We start from the raw sequence: 17,271 nt of genomic DNA on the forward strand, positions 1-17,271 counted from the left end.
ATCCCAAACTGCTTCTGGCGCGCCTGGACGTAATTGTGGAAGATCCAAAACACGATGTTCAGAAACGGGATGAGAACGTCATTATTTTGATTTATTTATTGTGTAACATTTACGTAATTATTGGGTTGAACGCGGGTTACAGTAACATATTTCCTCTTCGACGTAAATTTCACGTGAATAAAGAACATGATTCATCTCAAGTCAGCCTCGTAATATTCACGTGAATTTCACGCAGATATTTTGACTAAAACTATCACTAACGCTTCACGTGTTTCTGTGACGCGATTCTAAAACTTCTAAAGAATATGATAATTTCGTTTATGAAAATGTTAATTCATAACCAAACAAAAATGCGATTATTATGTTTACAAACCATGGTCTCCAAGGTAGGGATAATCACGTTATTATAATGGTGATATTTCAGTGACAATTGCGTGATTTAGTGTACTTGTGTTTTATGTGACCTAGTGCAATAAACGTATACACATTTACGTAAATGTCAGGTGTTTGAAGCACGTAACTCTCCTCAAGTCGATACCTTGATATTGACGTGATTTTGTTTATTGGGTGAGCCTTCATTTTTTGTTTACTTTCCTTTTTTGCAGAGTATGTAATAATTCCATTGACCCTGTCATACTAATGAAACAACCATCGGTATCCTTTTTTTTATATTCATTTTTCAAAATATAAGTCAAGCTCTAATCTCAATTTAACAAAAGGTACCTATCAAATCAAATCAAATAATTTCCAGCAAATTTCTGATAGCGAGATTTGTAGTTACTAAACACATGCTAACAAAATATCGTCCGGTTGCTGAAGCGGAGTTGGTGTGGTTTCCGACATCTAGGACCCAAACTCCCGGCAGAGAGTCGTCGATCGTGTGGTACGAAGCAGAGAAGCCGCGTTTTTCGACAGAACCATCGCTGACGAACTCCAATGTCATGGTGTTGGCAAGAGATACCAGCGAGGCTTCGGGTGCCCTGTTGCCGCAGAGTCTGTGAAGGAAAAGACATTCACATTGCATTCATTATCTGCTAACTTCCTGATTGATGAAGAATCTCATTGACAAAGGCTTGTTCATGTTAAAGTGGAACCAGGTACACCCTCCTCCTGTTTTAAAGCACCGGAAACTGACGAACTATACACCCCCTCTCCCCCTCCCCCTCCATTCACTCAGATATCTGCTCTTATAATAAGCCATTGATTTTTTAATAGAATAACATCCATGAACATCTAATTCTGGTAAATCCAGTGCACTCATTGTTAAAAAGAGAAACATTTCACAATACATTGGAATGCCGCGACGGTACTTAAAGTAAATCTCTTCCTAATAAAACTTTTTTTTTCAAGGATTTTGCGTTAAATATCTACAAACGCGCTGAGAAAGGAAAGCATCCAATCAAAAAACAGTGCTCACCTCATTGGCCTTCGGATGTCATGACCAAGGTAAAATTCAACGTAATCGAACGAACAGGTCGTGCTGTCACTAAAATCTCCGTCGTCACTTTCAATCTGAAAATCTTTGAATTCCAACACAATCCTCTGTCCTGCAGGAACAACGATGGTGTAGGTACGTTTGCAATTTTTCGGATATTTATTTGGATAGTTGGGTGATTTTAGAACACCAGAACTACCGGTGAAAGTTTCCAGGAATTCACTGGACGCAGCTGTAGTTACAGCTGGTTCCGTGGTAGGTTTAGAAGTGTCAGCTGGTACCGTGGTCGTTTTACTAGTAACGGCTGGCTCCGTGGTAGTTTTGGTAGTGACAGGTGGTTCCGTAGTAGATTTAGTAGTTACGGGTGGTGCAGTGGTCGTTTTAGTAGTGACAGCTGGTTCCGTTGTAGGTGTAGTAGTGATGACTGGGTCCGTGGTAGGTTTGGTAGTAACGGTTGGTTCCGTGGTAGCTTTGGTAGTGACATGTGGTTCCGTAGTAGATTTAGTAGTTACGGTTGGTACAGTGGTCGTTTTAGAAGTGACAGCTGGTTCCGTTGTAGGTTTAGTTGTTGCAGGTGGTACCGTAGTCGGTTTAGTAGTGACACCTGGTTCCGTATTGTTTTTGGTAGATACAGGTGGTAACGTAGATATCGGTGGATCTGTTGTTAGTTTGGTAGTTGCAGGTGGTACTGTTGTTGATTTGGTAGTGACAGCTGGTTCCGTAGAAGGTTTGGCAGTTGTGGGTGGTAACGGAGTCGGTTTGGTAGTGGCAGCCGGTTCCGTAGGTTTAGTAGTGACAGCTGGTTCGGTAAGAGGTTTGGTAGTGACAGCCGGTTTCGTAAGAGGTTTGGTAGTGACAGCCGGTTTCGTAAGAGGTTTGGTAGTGACAGCCGGTTCGGTAAGAAGTTTGGTAGTGACAACCGGTTCGGTTAGAGGTTTGGTAGTGACAGCCGGTTCGGTAAGAGGTTTGGTAGTGACAACTGGTTCGGTAAGAGGTTTGGTAGTGACAACGGGTTCGGTAAGAGGTTTGGTAGTGACAGCCGGTTCGGTAAGAGGTTTGGTAGTGACAACCGGTTCGGTAAGAGATTTGTTAGTGACAGCCGGTTCGGTAAGAGGTTTGGTAGTGACAACAGGTCCGGTAAGAGGTTTGGTAGTGACAGCCGGTTCGGTAAGAGGTTTGGTAGTGACATCCGGTTTCGTAAGAGGGTTGGTAGTGACAGCCGGTTCGGTAAGAGGTATGGTAGTGACAACCGGTTCGGTAAGAGGTTTGGTAGTGACAGCCAGCTCGGTAAAAGGTTTGGTAGTGACAACCGGTTCGGTAAGTGGTTTGGTAGTGACAACGGGTTCGGTAAGAGGTTTGGTAGTGACAGCCGGTTCGGTAAGAGGTTTGGTAGTGACAACCGGTTCGGTAAGAGATTTGTTAGTGACAGCCGGTTCGGTAAGAGGTTTGGTAGTGACAACAGGTCCGGTAAGAGGTTTGGTAGTGACAGCCGGTTCGGTAAGAGGTTTGGTAGTGACATCCGGTTTCGTAAGAGGGTTGGTAGTGACAGCCGGTTCGGTAAGAGGTATGGTAGTGACAACCGGTTCGGTAAGAGGTTTGGTAGTGACAGCCAGCTCGGTAAAAGGTTTGGTAGTGACAACCGGTTCGGTAAGTGGTTTGGTAGTGACAACCGGTTCGGTAGGAGGTTTGGTGGTGATAGCTGGTTCCGTAATAGGTTTGATAGTGACAACCGGTTCGGTAACAGGTTTGGTAGCGATAGCTGTTTCCGTGGGAAGTTTAGGAGTTACGGTTGGTTCGGTGGAATGACGCGTGGTTGTTGGTGGCACGACTTCTATTCTGTAGTTGGCTCTGAATCCTGGCATGGTCTTGATTATGTCTGATCGAAACCAGATTACCATCTCTGGACCAATAGAGGTTATAGGTTCTGGTAAGGTGGATCCACAAAATACCTGTCCGCCATAGGTTAAATGTTTGTTGAGGACACGAACGTAATCCCATCCGCAGTCATTGGACACTTCGAGCGAGAATGCGTCAAATGTGAGAGTAATTCTGACGTTCGGCTTAGTCACAGTAGGCTGACGATAATTGGATAAAAAGGAAAGAGTACAACAGAAATTAGAAATATTCCAATATACTTTTTATAATTATAAAGCTACCTATTATTCTGCAGCCAAAATGCAATAATACTTTTAATAGGTCTTGTATGCAAAACTCTCTCTCTCTGTCTCTTAGAATTCTCATATTTTATTAGTGACTCGTAACTATGTTTATTAGACAAGACAAATAAAATGGGTTTGATTCAATACTTTTGAGATAAGTCCATTTAGAACCTAGGCTACAGAGTTGCCGTTTATACAAATACATGTTTAGTCCTCTAATCAATCGTAAACTATTGATTGATATCGGTCTCAAATTATTAAGCTGAGATTGACTCGAATCTACTCCAACTAGGTAGAAGACAGGGAGCTGAAATTAATAACCATTTCGATTGCGAGGCTGAAGAACAGCATATGCGTCGACATAATAGGTATTCTGTACGATGGCAAAGATATAGCCCTTAAAAAGATATCTCCCTTCTACAATTTCAGCTAACATAAGGTTTCCAACTTTTACTTTTCATTTGGCAATCTTACTTTACTCATCGCTATAAACTTGACTGTGGGTGTTCTAAAACTAAAAGACATAATTAATGTTTTGTTTTAATCATGCAAGTATGTTCGATCGATACAGTTCTCTTGGCTAACACGGCCTCCATTTCCCGCTAAGTCCGAGTTGTCTCTATTGCCGAATAGCCCGGATCCCGTCTATCCCGCGTAGGCGTGTTGGGTATATCTTCATTAATTAGGTGGCGCCTTCTACCTCATTAATTACGTATAAACGTTTTATATATAGAAGAATTTAAGAATTGAAACCAAATGTAGCGTCCATTTATTACTTTATGACATGGCTATATTTTGTAAAAGGCTTAATTAATACCTTAATGTGATACACGCATATAATGTTTGCGGGGTAGTTTCCGTTTCCGAAGTTGGGTGATTCGATATAGCCAGAAGGTGATGTCAGCACAAACTCGCAAGCTGTAAGACACATTAAAACAGTCGGAATTAATGGATTCTGATCACAGTGTAAATGGTGGAAGAAGGGTAGAGGTAATTGCGATGGACATTGACGGTAGAACATTCTATTCCTTTATGTATTCCTATTAAAACAACACACAAATATATACACATATTAAATAAAAACTAAAATCATGGGCTGGGTTTGGGCTCTTGGGTCGGGTAACATCCCACTTAATGTCTGTCAACATATTTATACTTTTCGGCAAAACTGTAGAACTGATAACCTTTCATTTTACACTTGAGCTTGTCAGCAGAAATACATTCCGAAGAGTTTTCATCTGAATTGTTTTCCTCAACTCTACTCGGAACAGGCGATGATACAAATCTTAAGATTCGAGACACCCCCTCCTCCTTCCTCGTTCAGAATGTTGCTATGACAACTCTGTTGATCATTTAACTTTACTCACTCCACTACAGGGCATTTTGGGATTCAAACTTACGTGGTTCGTAATCTGGGTTGGTGTCCAGGCACTGTGGGCCTGTGAACTCTTCGGGGCACACACAGGTACAGTTGGGTCCCACATAGCCTTCATTAGAACAATCTAGAGACGGACAGCCTGAGCTACAATCGTAAATCGTATTAGCTGTTTTGGCGTCGAGGAAACTAAGACCCTTTCGTTGCCCGATGTACCTCATAAACAGTGGGTTCACCGTCATCATGGTTGGCAGGGACTTGTTAACGGCAAAACTCTGTCCAAAGGGAAGGGGGATGTAAAATCGGGAGAAAATTACGAATTCACAAAAAGGTTTATTTGCAAGATATGAGATTTTGCGAGCGAGCAACATTTCTGACACTTTTTAATGATGATAGACACTATTGAGCTATATTACTTTTCAGTGATTTTGAAACAGAAGCGCAATGTATTAAAACAATTTAAAAGATTCCGACTCGTTGCTTTAATGTGAGTCATAAATGGCGCATGGCCTAATATTCCAAATATTGGTAAATCTTTGAAAGTCTGGAGCCCCTAACCCTCCTTTTCTGCCCGACTCCAACCAAGGACACAAGGACTAATGTTATGTTAAACGAAGGTGGGACGGTGGGGTTTAGACATATTCAAACCTCGGTTTAACAGCCATTGTTAAACTCGACTTTAGACCGAGCTAAAGCTCGGCAACTGGTTAGAATTTTATTCGAATACAGAGATTATGTGGTATTACCAAGGAGTTAGTGCTTACGTAAGCGCCATAATGCATGATAGATTTCAAGTCGTAGGAAACGTTTGAAAAGACCAGGTCCGGGGTCCGTTTCTTGTAATTGCCCAACACGTCTGGCTGGACGTTATCCCCGTTCACCACCACGTAGTCATCTCGATCAGGCCTCGATTGCTCGTGAAAGAACCCGATAGAATGTCCGATCTCATGTGCTATAGTCCCAAGCTTCAAAGAAATAATCATGCATATATTATTATTATTATTATTATTATAGCAAGTAGAATAGAGATAGTTCCGTCACCGGAAGTCGCGCTTTTTCAATTCAATTCAATAAAAGGTTTATTATGTAAACATTCTAATACAAATATTAGTAAATATTACAAAAAGATACTGTAAGATGAATCTGTCTTAAAGCCTATCTGCACTAGTTTGGCCAGGAGTGATTATACCTCCCTGCATGGTCACTGACAGGTGGTTATCTCTTCAAATCAGCTCTCAATTAACAAAAGAAAAAAGGGGACCATGCGGACTAACGGTCACCGCTTAAGCATCGTTTGCTATATATAGAGGGCGCAAGTAGCTACAAGTAGTGCAGTTTATCACAAATAAAGCGATTAGAAACATGTACAAGGAAATAAAGAGTATGTAAACAGAGACAAGAAAAACAAGCATTACTACATGTAGGAGTCTACCATTTAATACTTAAAACTGAATATACAAACAATAATTTTTAAAGAATATTGGTAGATTGCGTGGGTGTATTTTGCAAGCGAAACAATAAGGGTTTCTTCTGAAGAGAAAAAACAGAAGAAAAAAAACTTAGTATGTGAGAAAGATAAGAGAAGGGGGTAGATGGGACAAGGGAGAAATGGAGGGAGAGAGGGAGGTAGATAGAGACACAGAGAGAGAGAGAGATGGAGTGCATGGGATAGAGGAGAGAGAGAGGGGGGGAAGGGAGGAGATGAAGAGACGGACGAAGAGATGGATAGATAGATAGAGAGAGAGAGAATACCTAAATATGCATGTTTAATAGACAGATATAAACATACATATTGAGTTCTGTATTGTTTTGTTACGGGCTATCTATATCTGTCGAAGTCTCAGTTTTGCATACGTAAACAAAGTCATAAGGATTTAACATTTCAGCTTTATTGAACACCAATTATATACCAAACAAGTCTTATACGGTATTATCGTAAAAAAGCTTACAATAAAATAGTTGTTCATAATGAACCATTTAAAGACATGCGTGTATAACCCAGAACAACAGGGCAATATCATAATGCAAACCAAAATTATACTAGACTTACTCTGGCGCATTTTGGTCCAATGGATATTTTCTGGGCCCCGTTGTTACCCGTCTTGCCAACAAAAGACCAGCAACTGTGAAGTAGAAAAAGATGCATAAAGTTTACGTTACCAATTTTTTCTTGTCTTATACTATTTTGTATTCATTACCTTGACAAATACCACACAATTATTGCATTAGTGAACATTTCAATGGAATTTACAGTCAGGGTCCCACTTTTAATGATGGATTGATGATAGTATATACTCGCAGCGCTACAGTTTTTCAAATTTATTTTGCACTTTTCCATTTAGTTTCAAGATAGTTATGTATCGATACTTTGCTCGTTGACATTTTCGACCTTAGTCATTCATGTCTAAAATTTGTCCCGTCGAAATAAAGTCTCCAGTGCAACGGGTATTGTGGTTCATGCGTACGAGTTGTTGTTACTCTGTGCCAATTAATTCACTCCAAACGATAAATGCCACTTGTATTCGTACTGCATAAAATGGAGACAAATACTTGTACTTCTTCTTCTTCTTTTCTTCTTATTGAATTCCTCCGCTTGACGAAGAACTGTGCGTGAGCATCGAAAAACAGTAGCACTGTTAGAGATAGTCTTTCTTCACGAGAAGAATGAAATACGGAAATATGTAAATGGATTCTTGTCATATAAGTGCAAATTGGCTCGGCCAATGTCAGAATCAGTCGTCTTCCCTATAGAAGGATAAGACCTGCGAGAGAGGCAGACATCAAATCAGGTTTCAGAGGGAGAAGCCTATATCCTGGATGGGTAGTTGAATGCTGGTCATAAACGATGACCTCGCGGTGAAGAAGAGAGGGCATTCCCCAATCATGTGCGTGACTGTCTCTTGCGAGTATCCACAAAAAGCAACTTGGGTTCTTAACAACCTTAGCGATTTGAACGGGGTTGTTTGTTGGGTAGACTCCAACAAGAAGTTGAGATTTGAGAGTGATGGCATATCTTTTGAGGGGCGTATGGGCATTTGATGGTAAAAGAAGGGCACAAAGTCCACTAGGTGACGTAAGCAAATTGAGCAAAGACTTGATGAGTAAGGAATCTATAGTTTCGTTGTAGACACAATAGGCGGTGTCACACAGAAAAATCCCTTAAAAAATCCCTTGAAAAATCCTTTCAAAGGAGAATTTTCTTGCTTCGTTAGATGATTTATGAAGGGATAATTGATGACAGACAGCAATTAAGAGGATAACTAAAATCCGGATTTTCGGCTTCTGTGTAACACCGCCTAATGTGTAACAGTAACTTGTGTTAACCAATTTCTTTCAAACGGCATACGACAGGGGATCAGCAACTATAGGTCTTCAATGAGGTAGATTGTATTTGGTGAGGCGCTTCTTGAACATAGTATATAGATCGTTTTAGAATGGGGCTGACGGTACATGTAATTGTTTTGCCATTTAGACATGCATTTAAGCCTATGTTTTAAAACAAGACAAAGAATGACAAAAAAATCGAACAACATAATCCAACCAGTAGAGGAAGAAGGAAATATTTGACTGCGTTGTTGCCTGCGTTCAGGAAATGTGTCCTTTGTCAAAACAATTCAGCTGAATAACTGCACTATTAATGTCCCAATAATTGTTTTCATTTTAATTTCGCGACTTCATTATCGCATGGAGCGTGAAAGACCACACAACTCAATAACGCAAATTTAATCTTTGCGACGTCATTCTTGCATGGAGCGTTAAAGACCACACAACTCAATGACGCAAATTTAATCTTTGCGACGTCATTCTCGCATGGAGCGTCAAAGATCACACAACTCAATGACGCAAATTTAATCTTTGCGACGTCATTCTTGCATGGAGCGTCAGCAAATAACGCATCATACACAAAGTGCATACTTACTCTGAGCCTTTGAAGAAGGAGATGTGTTGATGATGTCCGAGCTGGTTGCTTACATTCAAAGTATATGGAACAAACTGCAGGCAGGTCTCCTCTTCCCAATGTAGCAGTGCATTGCGGATGACATCTGAATCATTACCTACATGCAGTGGCGTAATGAGCAAAAACGTTTGGGGGTGCTGACAAAAAAAATCCGCAGCACCCTACTCTAACATGCAGGCCCCGCTGAACGTTTCGCAAAGTGGGGTCTAGGGGCATAGCCCCGGCGGGGGTCAAGGAGTGGAGCCCCCAAAGCTCAAGGGGTATGGGCATCAGTGGCGGATCCAGGAATTTCTTACCGGGGGGGGGGGCACAAAATGGCATGGCGTTAAATATTATGTAAAACGATGAAGCGACAGAACCAGGGGTGTCGATTTGTATCCGTGGTTGGGGGGGGGGGGATGAAAGGTGCCAAAATATTTTCGGCAATGGATCAAAGCAACCAAGAGGTAGAAGCGTGTGGCAGGTTGCACCCCTCCCTTCCAAGTTATTAACTTTTTCAAGTCACCCTCAATAAAGATAACATTTCAGAAAATATGGGAGCCATGTGGATCCCACATGGGCTTGCTACCTGGGTTATTATCCTCTCAAGCGCGTATCCAGGATTTTAGTTTAGGGGGCGGTAGTGAGCACGCGAAGCGCGCTCCCTAGGGCGGTGGGTGCAGGGAAGGGGAAAGCTTTGATGTTTCATTAAATTATTTGAGAAAGAAGACGATTCGTTGTACCGTTCTCGACTCTTAATCTTTGTCTGAATTCAGTTTTCCCCCCCCCCCTCCCGCGCGAAGCGCGGAAGCTTTGACGTTTCATTAAATTATTAGAAAAAGAATACGATTCGTTGTACCGTTTTCGCCTCTTAATCTTTGTCTGAATTCAGTTCCCCCCCCCCCCTCCCGCGCGAAGCGCGGAAGCTTTGACGTTTCATTAAATTATAAGAGAAAGAAGACGATTCGTTGTACCGTTCTCGAATCTTAATCCTTGTTAAATCCTTTTGACGTTTCATTAAACTATTAAAGAAAGAAAACGATTCGTTGTACCGTTCTCGACTCTTAATGTTTGTCTGAATTTAGTTTCCCCCCCCCCTCCCGCGCAAAGCGCGGAAGCTTTGACACTTCATTAAATTATTAGAGAAAGAAGACGACCTGTTGTACCGTTCTCGACTCTGAATTCTTGTTTGGATCCAGTTCCCCCACCCCCCTCCCACCCGAAGCGCGGTAATCCTTGTCTGAAATCATTTTCGCCCATCCCGCGCAAAGCGTGGAAGCTTTGACGTTTCAATAAATTAATACTCTCAATCCTTGTCTGAATTCGTTTTCGCCCATCCCGCGCGAAGCGCGGAAGCTTTCACGTTTCATTAAATTGTTAGAGAAAGAAGACGATTCGTTGTATCGTGTTCTTGTCTGAATTAATTCCTCCCCCCCCCCTCCCGCGCGCAGCGCGGAAGCTTTGACACTTCATTAAATTATTAGAGAAAGAAGACGATTCATTCTACCGTTTTCCACTATTAATCCTTGTCTGAATTCATTTTCGCCCATCTCGCGTAAAGCGCGAAAACTCTGACGTTTCATTAAACTATTACTCTTAATCCTTGTCTGCATTCATATTCTCTCATTCCGCGCAAAGCGCGGTAGCTTTCGCGTTGCATTAAATTATCAGAGAAAGAAGACAATTCGTTGTATCGTGTTCTTGTCTGAATTCAGTTTCCCACCCCCCCCCCCCCCTCTCACGCGCAAAGTGCAGAAGCTTTGACACTTCATTAAATTATTAAAGAAGGAAGACGATTCGTTGTACCGTTCTCGACTCTTAATCCTAGTCTGAATTCAGTTGCTCCCTCCCCCCCCCCTCCCGAAGCACGGAAGCTTTGCCGTTTCATTATATTATTAGAGAAAGAAGACGATTCGTTGTACCGTTCACTACTCATAATCTTGTCTGAATTCAATTTCCCCACTGGGCCCTATTAACGGTACATAATGCAGTGTTACATGATGTCAGTATGGAACGCCCGGCAGTGCTTGTCACAGTTGCTTCTGTAAAGGATTTTTGTTTTACTAGTGTTACTGTTAGTGGCCACGGCCCCTTAGTGACTATAAAAAAACATGTGCTTTTCCTGGCCATTTGGGAATGTGTCAGTTTGCAACCGAAATGGAGAAACGCGCATTTTGTTGAAAATCATGTGATATCACCAACATTTATACATGACTTGTAGATCTATATGGAATTGAAAATAAGTCATGGTTCAATTTTATTTGGGGGGGCTGGCGCCCCCCCTAGCTCCCCCACCAGTACGCCAGTGCCTAAATGTATAGTCACAAGCAACAGAATATACATTATTTTTGGAGGCGTGAGCGCCCACTGAGAAGGGTATTAGGGGACAAATCTGTGCCATAGATTTTGGATTTAGGAATGGAAATCTAAAATGAACTTCATGCGATTGCATTTCCCCCAAACCATTGTCGAAGAATGATTTCAGAATTCTTCTTACTGTCGTCGTTTGTCATATAATTATAATTATGGTTCGTTTACCAAAGCACATGTAGATGAATTAGACAGATCGGAGCCCCAACTACTTTGAAGTGAAAATCGAGTCTCTATACCTTTGAATTGGAGCCGATCGGGGCAAAGACGGTGATTGAATAGTGGATTTACACAAATCTGCATACTATGAATCAGCTTTATTCTGACATTTAGCGAAGTTTGGTAACTTTGAAAACACCAAACCCCCAAAATCCTCCGTTTATTACAAAACATATACGTCAACCTAATGTAATTCGATTCTTGTTCTGATTTTTTTTTTCGGGGGGGGGGGGTTGGGATGAGGGGCTAGTTTAAAGAGAAATTGTTTAAAAATTGTTAAACACACTGTTATACTTGTTGAAAACACCTTGCATTCATCTACTCACTTTAAATTTATGCTTGTTAGAATTTTCCAGCAAATTTGTCAGAAAAAGTGTCTTCCCCCCCCCCCCCGCCTTTTCCCCCGTCCCATCGAAATAGTCAAAAATACGCCCTTTTTATGATAACATTTCTTTGACTCACTCGATGTTTCTTCTATCACGTATGGGATTGTGTTTTGGGGCCATCGCTTTACCAGGTTAGTGGTGGCTTTTCTCTTCACGCGTCGCGATCCGTAGACGTCGTCGGGCACTTGGCTGCCCAGGAAAGCAGCCATCTGATCGGGACTGAGCATCATATCGCCACCGTAGGCGCCTGCAGCCGATGTTTGCTCGTCGGGAGGCACATCAGGTTTCAAAGGATCGTAGTTATCATCCTGAAAGAGTGGAATGGAGATTTCTAGCTGAATATTATAGCACTTTATATGTTAATCTGTATGAAGGTTCTATTCTTCCGTGAGTCAATTTTCAGGAGATAGACAAACACAAAAGATCTATAAAATCACCGTTCATCTATAGGCAGTTTAGGACGTAAGTTATACGTGTGTAGGCTTATAAAACAAGGAATGCGATGTGCCGAAACTTTCTAAAGCTGCATGTAGGAACGTCTTTGTAAATAAAATAATTTGGCTCATCTTTCTTTAGCATTTGGTATGATTAAATGAATATTACATTGTGTAGTTCCTTCCCTTTTTGTTTTTTGAATAGCAAGGGGCATCACGGCATGCGAACATCTTCTAATATTACTGTTCTACCGATATCTATTTGTTTTTGATTTGAAAGCAGTTACCACATAAAACGATCTTACTATTTAACGTTATATCACTCGGTGACAACTAAAATCCATGCCGTACAGTTCTACGATAAGAGAAGATTTGTAACTTATTTACCGCCTCTGTAGGGTTGTCCGAAGGTCTACCATGGACGGACATTACCAGGATGGAAAAGACCATGAGTACAGCAACGACCCTCAGTTTGTATTGTCTCCCTGACTTCTTCATCGTAGTCGTCACTTTCGGTACCATGCTCTATGTCGTCTCGATGTTCATTCACATCAACGTCTTTTGCGAATGCCAGATTTCCAAAGCCTATAGTTCTCTCTTAAACACCTGATTTCTTGCCTATACAATTGCATTTGTTTTCGATCATCTTATGTTTCAGCCTCTCAAGACATATTTCAGATTCAGATTCAGATTCAGATTTTATTTCCGTTTCAAAACAAACAAAATATAAACAGACATAATATAATACAGTCAAATATAATATAAACAAAGTAAATTCAGTATTATGTAGAACAAAATTTAGTTGATAAGAAATATTGGGAAAAAACAGTACTGAACAATAGAAAAAAAATGACCTTGATGAAGTAATTCAAAACGGAGGGGCTTGCTAAAAAAGCAGAGCTTGTATGAGGCAAGCCCCTGACTTAGTTACATGGATACGCTTAAATAATTATGGTCGAAAGCTAATACCAGTAAAACACACTAAAAGGGAATACAAAAAAAAAGAAAAAGTAAAAGTAAAAATAAAAGTAAGATAAATATAGTAACAGAGAGAGAGAGAGAGAGAAAGGGGAGAGAGCAAGAGAGAAATAGAGAGCGAGAGAAAGGCAGGAAGAAGGAGATGGGGACAGGAGGCAGGTACACCACCAGGTCGTTAGGCTTGTTTAGATTATTCTTAAAAAAGAAACAAAAAGGAGGAAAGGAGGAATAACAAAAGGAAAGATTTGTTTTATCTTTCCGTAGGTTTAGATTTTTGAGCTTGGCTTGTTGGTGGGGAGTATTGGCTGATTAATGTTTTCCTAAGTTTACGTTTAAAATTGCTAAGACTAGGGGCTTCTTTTATATCGTTGGGAAGAGAATTCCAATAGGCACATCCAGCGAAGACAAATGAATTCTGTGCAAATAATGTTCGTGTTAAGGGTAAGTGATAACAGTTCCGTTGTCTAGTCGGGTAATTGTGTACAGAGGCATTTTTGCAGAACATATCGGAAAAAATTGCGGGGAGGTCGTCTTTACTTAGTTTGAACATAAATTGGCCGAGTTGGAACACATAGATATCTTTCACTTTGAGAATATTATTTTCGAAAAATAAAATATCTGTATGAGATCTGAATTGTGTTTGAAATATTATCCTGAGTGCTTTTTTCTGCAGCAGTAGGATCCTATTTAATTGTGTTTGTATTGCACATCCCCATGCTATAATCCCATAATTAATGTATGGTAATATTAAGGTATGATATAATGTAAGAAGAGTTCGAGAAGGAAGAAAGTATTTGAGTTTATTGATAATACCGATGTTTCGTGAAATGGTTTTGCATATATTATCGATGTGAGTTTTCCATGATAATTTTTCATCAATAAACACTCCTAAGAATTTGGTTGTAGAAACATTAACAAGAGCAGCGTTATCAAAAATAATTTCACCTGGCAAACTATTGATTTTGTTGCTAAATAGCATGTAATTGGTCTTCTGCAGATTAAGTGATAGTTTATTAGCCTTGATCCAGTCAGTTACATTTTTTAGTTCAGAGTTTACAGTTCTAAGTAGTTGGTTCGCATTCTCATGAGAAAAGAAAATGTTGGAGTCATCTGCAAAAAGTATAAATGATAATAAATTTGAAGATTTTTGAATGTCATTAATATAGGTAATAAAAAGAAGGGGGCCGAGTAGGCTACCCTGCGGTACACCACAGGTAATAGGAAGTGTAGAAGAATTACAGTTGTTAACCGATACAAATTGAGTCCTATCTGTAAGGTAACTCCTGAACCACTCCAAGGCCTTCCCTCTAATACCATAGTGAGAAAGTTTGTGAAGAAGAATTTCATGGTTTATAGTGTCGAAGGCCTTGGAGAAGTCCAGGAATATACCTACAGTATGCAAACCTTTATCAGTGGAAGTGGTAACTGTTTTCATAAAAGACAAAATTGCATGCGAGGTGCTATGATTTTCACGGAAACCAAATTGGAAGTGTGAGAAAATATTGTATTTTTTAAAAAACGTGGTTGTTCTTGTAAAAACAAGTTTCTCAAGAACTTTAGATAACGAGGTAAGTAAGGATATGGGACGATAGTTAGTAACGAGTTGATTATCACCTTTCTTAAAGAGGGGTATGACCTTGGCGATTTTCATTTGATTAGGTACCCGACCTGTATGAAGTGAAATATTAAAGATATGCACCAAGGGATGAACAACAGCTCTGATAATTTTCTTTAATAAGAAGTTGGGAATACAGTCAAACCCGGCGCTCTTCTTAATCAGAAGATTGTTAACAATGTTTATAATTTCTCGAGTGTTTGTAGGATTAAAAAAGATGGAATTTTGGTTAGGGTTGACAAGAAAATCGTTAAATGATTTGGTACTCTGTGGCACTTGTTGTGCCAGTTTGTTACCCACTTGTGAAAAGTACGAGTTAAAATTTTCAGCGATTGTATCAGCATCATCGGTGATAGTATTATTGGTTTTGATTTTTGTTATTGCTGATCCTTTTTTCTTCTTATTTAATACACCATTAATGATTTTCCATGTATTCTTCATATCATTTTTGTACAAATTGAGTTGTGAAGTATAGTATTCTTTTTTTGAAATACGTAATAAAGTGGTAAGGGTGTTTTTATATAATGTGTACTTAGAGCGAGATTCGTCACTTGGTTTTGTAATATATTTATAATACAAGTTATTCTTGCGGTTGATAGATCTTAAAAGCGATTTTGTAATCCAAGGATGAATTGGGATCTTTTTATAGTTTGATCTCCGGTGGGTGGTGAGGGGAACATGAGTATTTAAAGACGCTGTAAGCTTATTGATAAAGAAGAAACATAGACAAACTTGAAAACTGCGGTGGTGCAAAACGCATTCATACAGCCGTCTGGGTAAATATGTACAGAACGAGAGTGTTGTTTCTATCAACTTTGTTATAGATTTAGAGATGACGTTGACAGTGAATGTGGGTCAATGTTACATAAATATGGGCCTCCATTCATTCTACGGGTCGACACCTCTGGTTCAACCCCATTCTTCTTATGAACTAAGTTCATTTTATACTTTGTATTAAGTTAGTGAATGTGAGAGTCCCTTATTAATGAACCCATTCATGTCAAACAATTCTCTGATATGTAAATATATTCTGCTTCCCGTGTAGAAGGCCCTACGATGGCTGTGAACGCGGCAATATTGTGCCACACCTATGTTATGGCGCGTCCGATACCTATATTTGTGTGCGCCCCGCGCTTGTGGTGTGTGTGTATTAAGGGCGGGGGCGGGGGTTGGTTGAAATTAGTTTTCTGATATGTGTTGTCAACTATCTCACTCCGTCTGGACTCTGGACTCTGGGGAGCAATAACAAATCACCCGAAAACGCGACACATGATACGACTCTAGACGATTGAATGGCACATCAAAGAGTAGACCAACACACAACCGCCAATAAATTGTGTGGTAAGTAATTTTTTAGACCATTCCAGCCTCCTGTATTTTCTTAAGGCATTCACTTCTATGTCGCACACTTCCGCATACGGTATGACTCGCTTTTTTTAACACAGACTATGTGAACCAAAGACAATCGAGACATAACCCAGTTAGTGCACGTATGACGTAATGGGCATGGAGCAAATAAAGCGTGAGTTCTACAAAACATATCCTGTGTACACTCCTTCACGTCAAAACTATGATAATATTGGAGAATAGAAGAGATGAAAGAAAATGGGGGACAGAAAAGATTAGGATCAGTCTGTCAACATAAAGTCAACGATGCGCTGTATATAATTATCCTGATATGTGAAGCAAAATTTACCCCTGCCCTTTTATCTTTGGTATACCATAGACTATATTATATTGCATTATGTTTAAATAAAAGAAATACAATTAAAACAGAAAAAGTAAATTTTCGACAGCATTATTATCTCCGAAAAACTGACAATAGACTGATAGTGCAAATAGAATTAATATGATGGATTTGATCATGTAAACAATGGTAGGATTCTTTGCCCATGAGATTGTGTGGGTTTTGTGGAGCAAACGTATTGACTTTCATACACTGGTCCTTAGCAGCCTACAGTTCATGATTCAAATGAGCGAATAAATACACACGTACGTACCCCTGTAGCATCTGAATCCCGTTATTTTCGGGAAGGGGCAAAATAGCCCGATACGATTTTCCCCTTGATAAAGTACCCCAAAAGTGCCCCTTTTATACATAGGAAAATGCCATTTTAACTTTGTAAGTGCCCCTTTTTACATAGAAAAAGTTCTCCCTTTACTTTGACAAGTGCTTCTATTATTTTTTTTAATTGTCCCTTCCCCTTTCCACCTCTGATAAGTGCCCCTTTTTTTAGACACGTACCCCTTTTCCTTTGACAAGTTCCCATTTTCCTTTGCAATAAGTGCCTTTTTTTAAATCTCTAGTAAGTTCACCTTTTGAGGTAAGAGGAGCGCCCCTTTTCACTTTTGATAAGCGCCCC

General features: G+C 40.1%; 1 protein-coding gene across 1 annotated transcript; it reads right to left on the reverse strand.

Moving 5' to 3' along the window:
• Positions 1-543: 543 nt before the first annotated feature.
• On the reverse strand, positions 544-12,983 carry LOC105443910. The gene is made up of 9 exons (XM_011677588.2): positions 12,703-12,983; positions 11,958-12,189; positions 8,889-9,024; positions 7,020-7,092; positions 5,734-5,934; positions 4,995-5,244; positions 4,412-4,512; positions 1,418-3,510; positions 544-995 (listed from the first exon to the last, which is right to left on the reverse strand). The coding sequence occupies exons 1-9, from the start codon at positions 12,835-12,837 to the stop codon at positions 737-739; spliced, it is 3,480 nt and encodes a 1,159-aa protein (XP_011675890.2). The 5' UTR covers positions 12,838-12,983; the 3' UTR covers positions 544-736.
• Between the last annotated feature and the right edge of the window lie 4,288 nt (positions 12,984-17,271).

Source organism: Strongylocentrotus purpuratus, unplaced genomic scaffold (genome assembly GCF_000002235.5).
Source record: "Strongylocentrotus purpuratus isolate Spur 01 unplaced genomic scaffold, Spur_5.0 spur5_scaffold_5, whole genome shotgun sequence".
NCBI lineage: Eukaryota > Metazoa > Echinodermata > Echinoidea > Camarodonta > Strongylocentrotidae > Strongylocentrotus > Strongylocentrotus purpuratus.

Coding starts and splice junctions, on each gene's coding strand:
- LOC105443910 (XM_011677588.2), bottom strand. CDS start 12,837: ATGGTACCGAAAGTGACGACTACGATGAAGAAGTCAGGGAGACAATAC. Junction 5,935..7,019: donor TTGGACCAAAATGCGCCAGA/GTAAGTCTAGTA, acceptor ATTTCTTTGAAG/CTTGGGACTATAGCACATGA. Junction 4,513..4,994: donor CAACCCAGATTACGAACCAC/GTAAGTTTGAAT, acceptor TGTGTCTTACAG/CTTGCGAGTTTGTGCTGACA.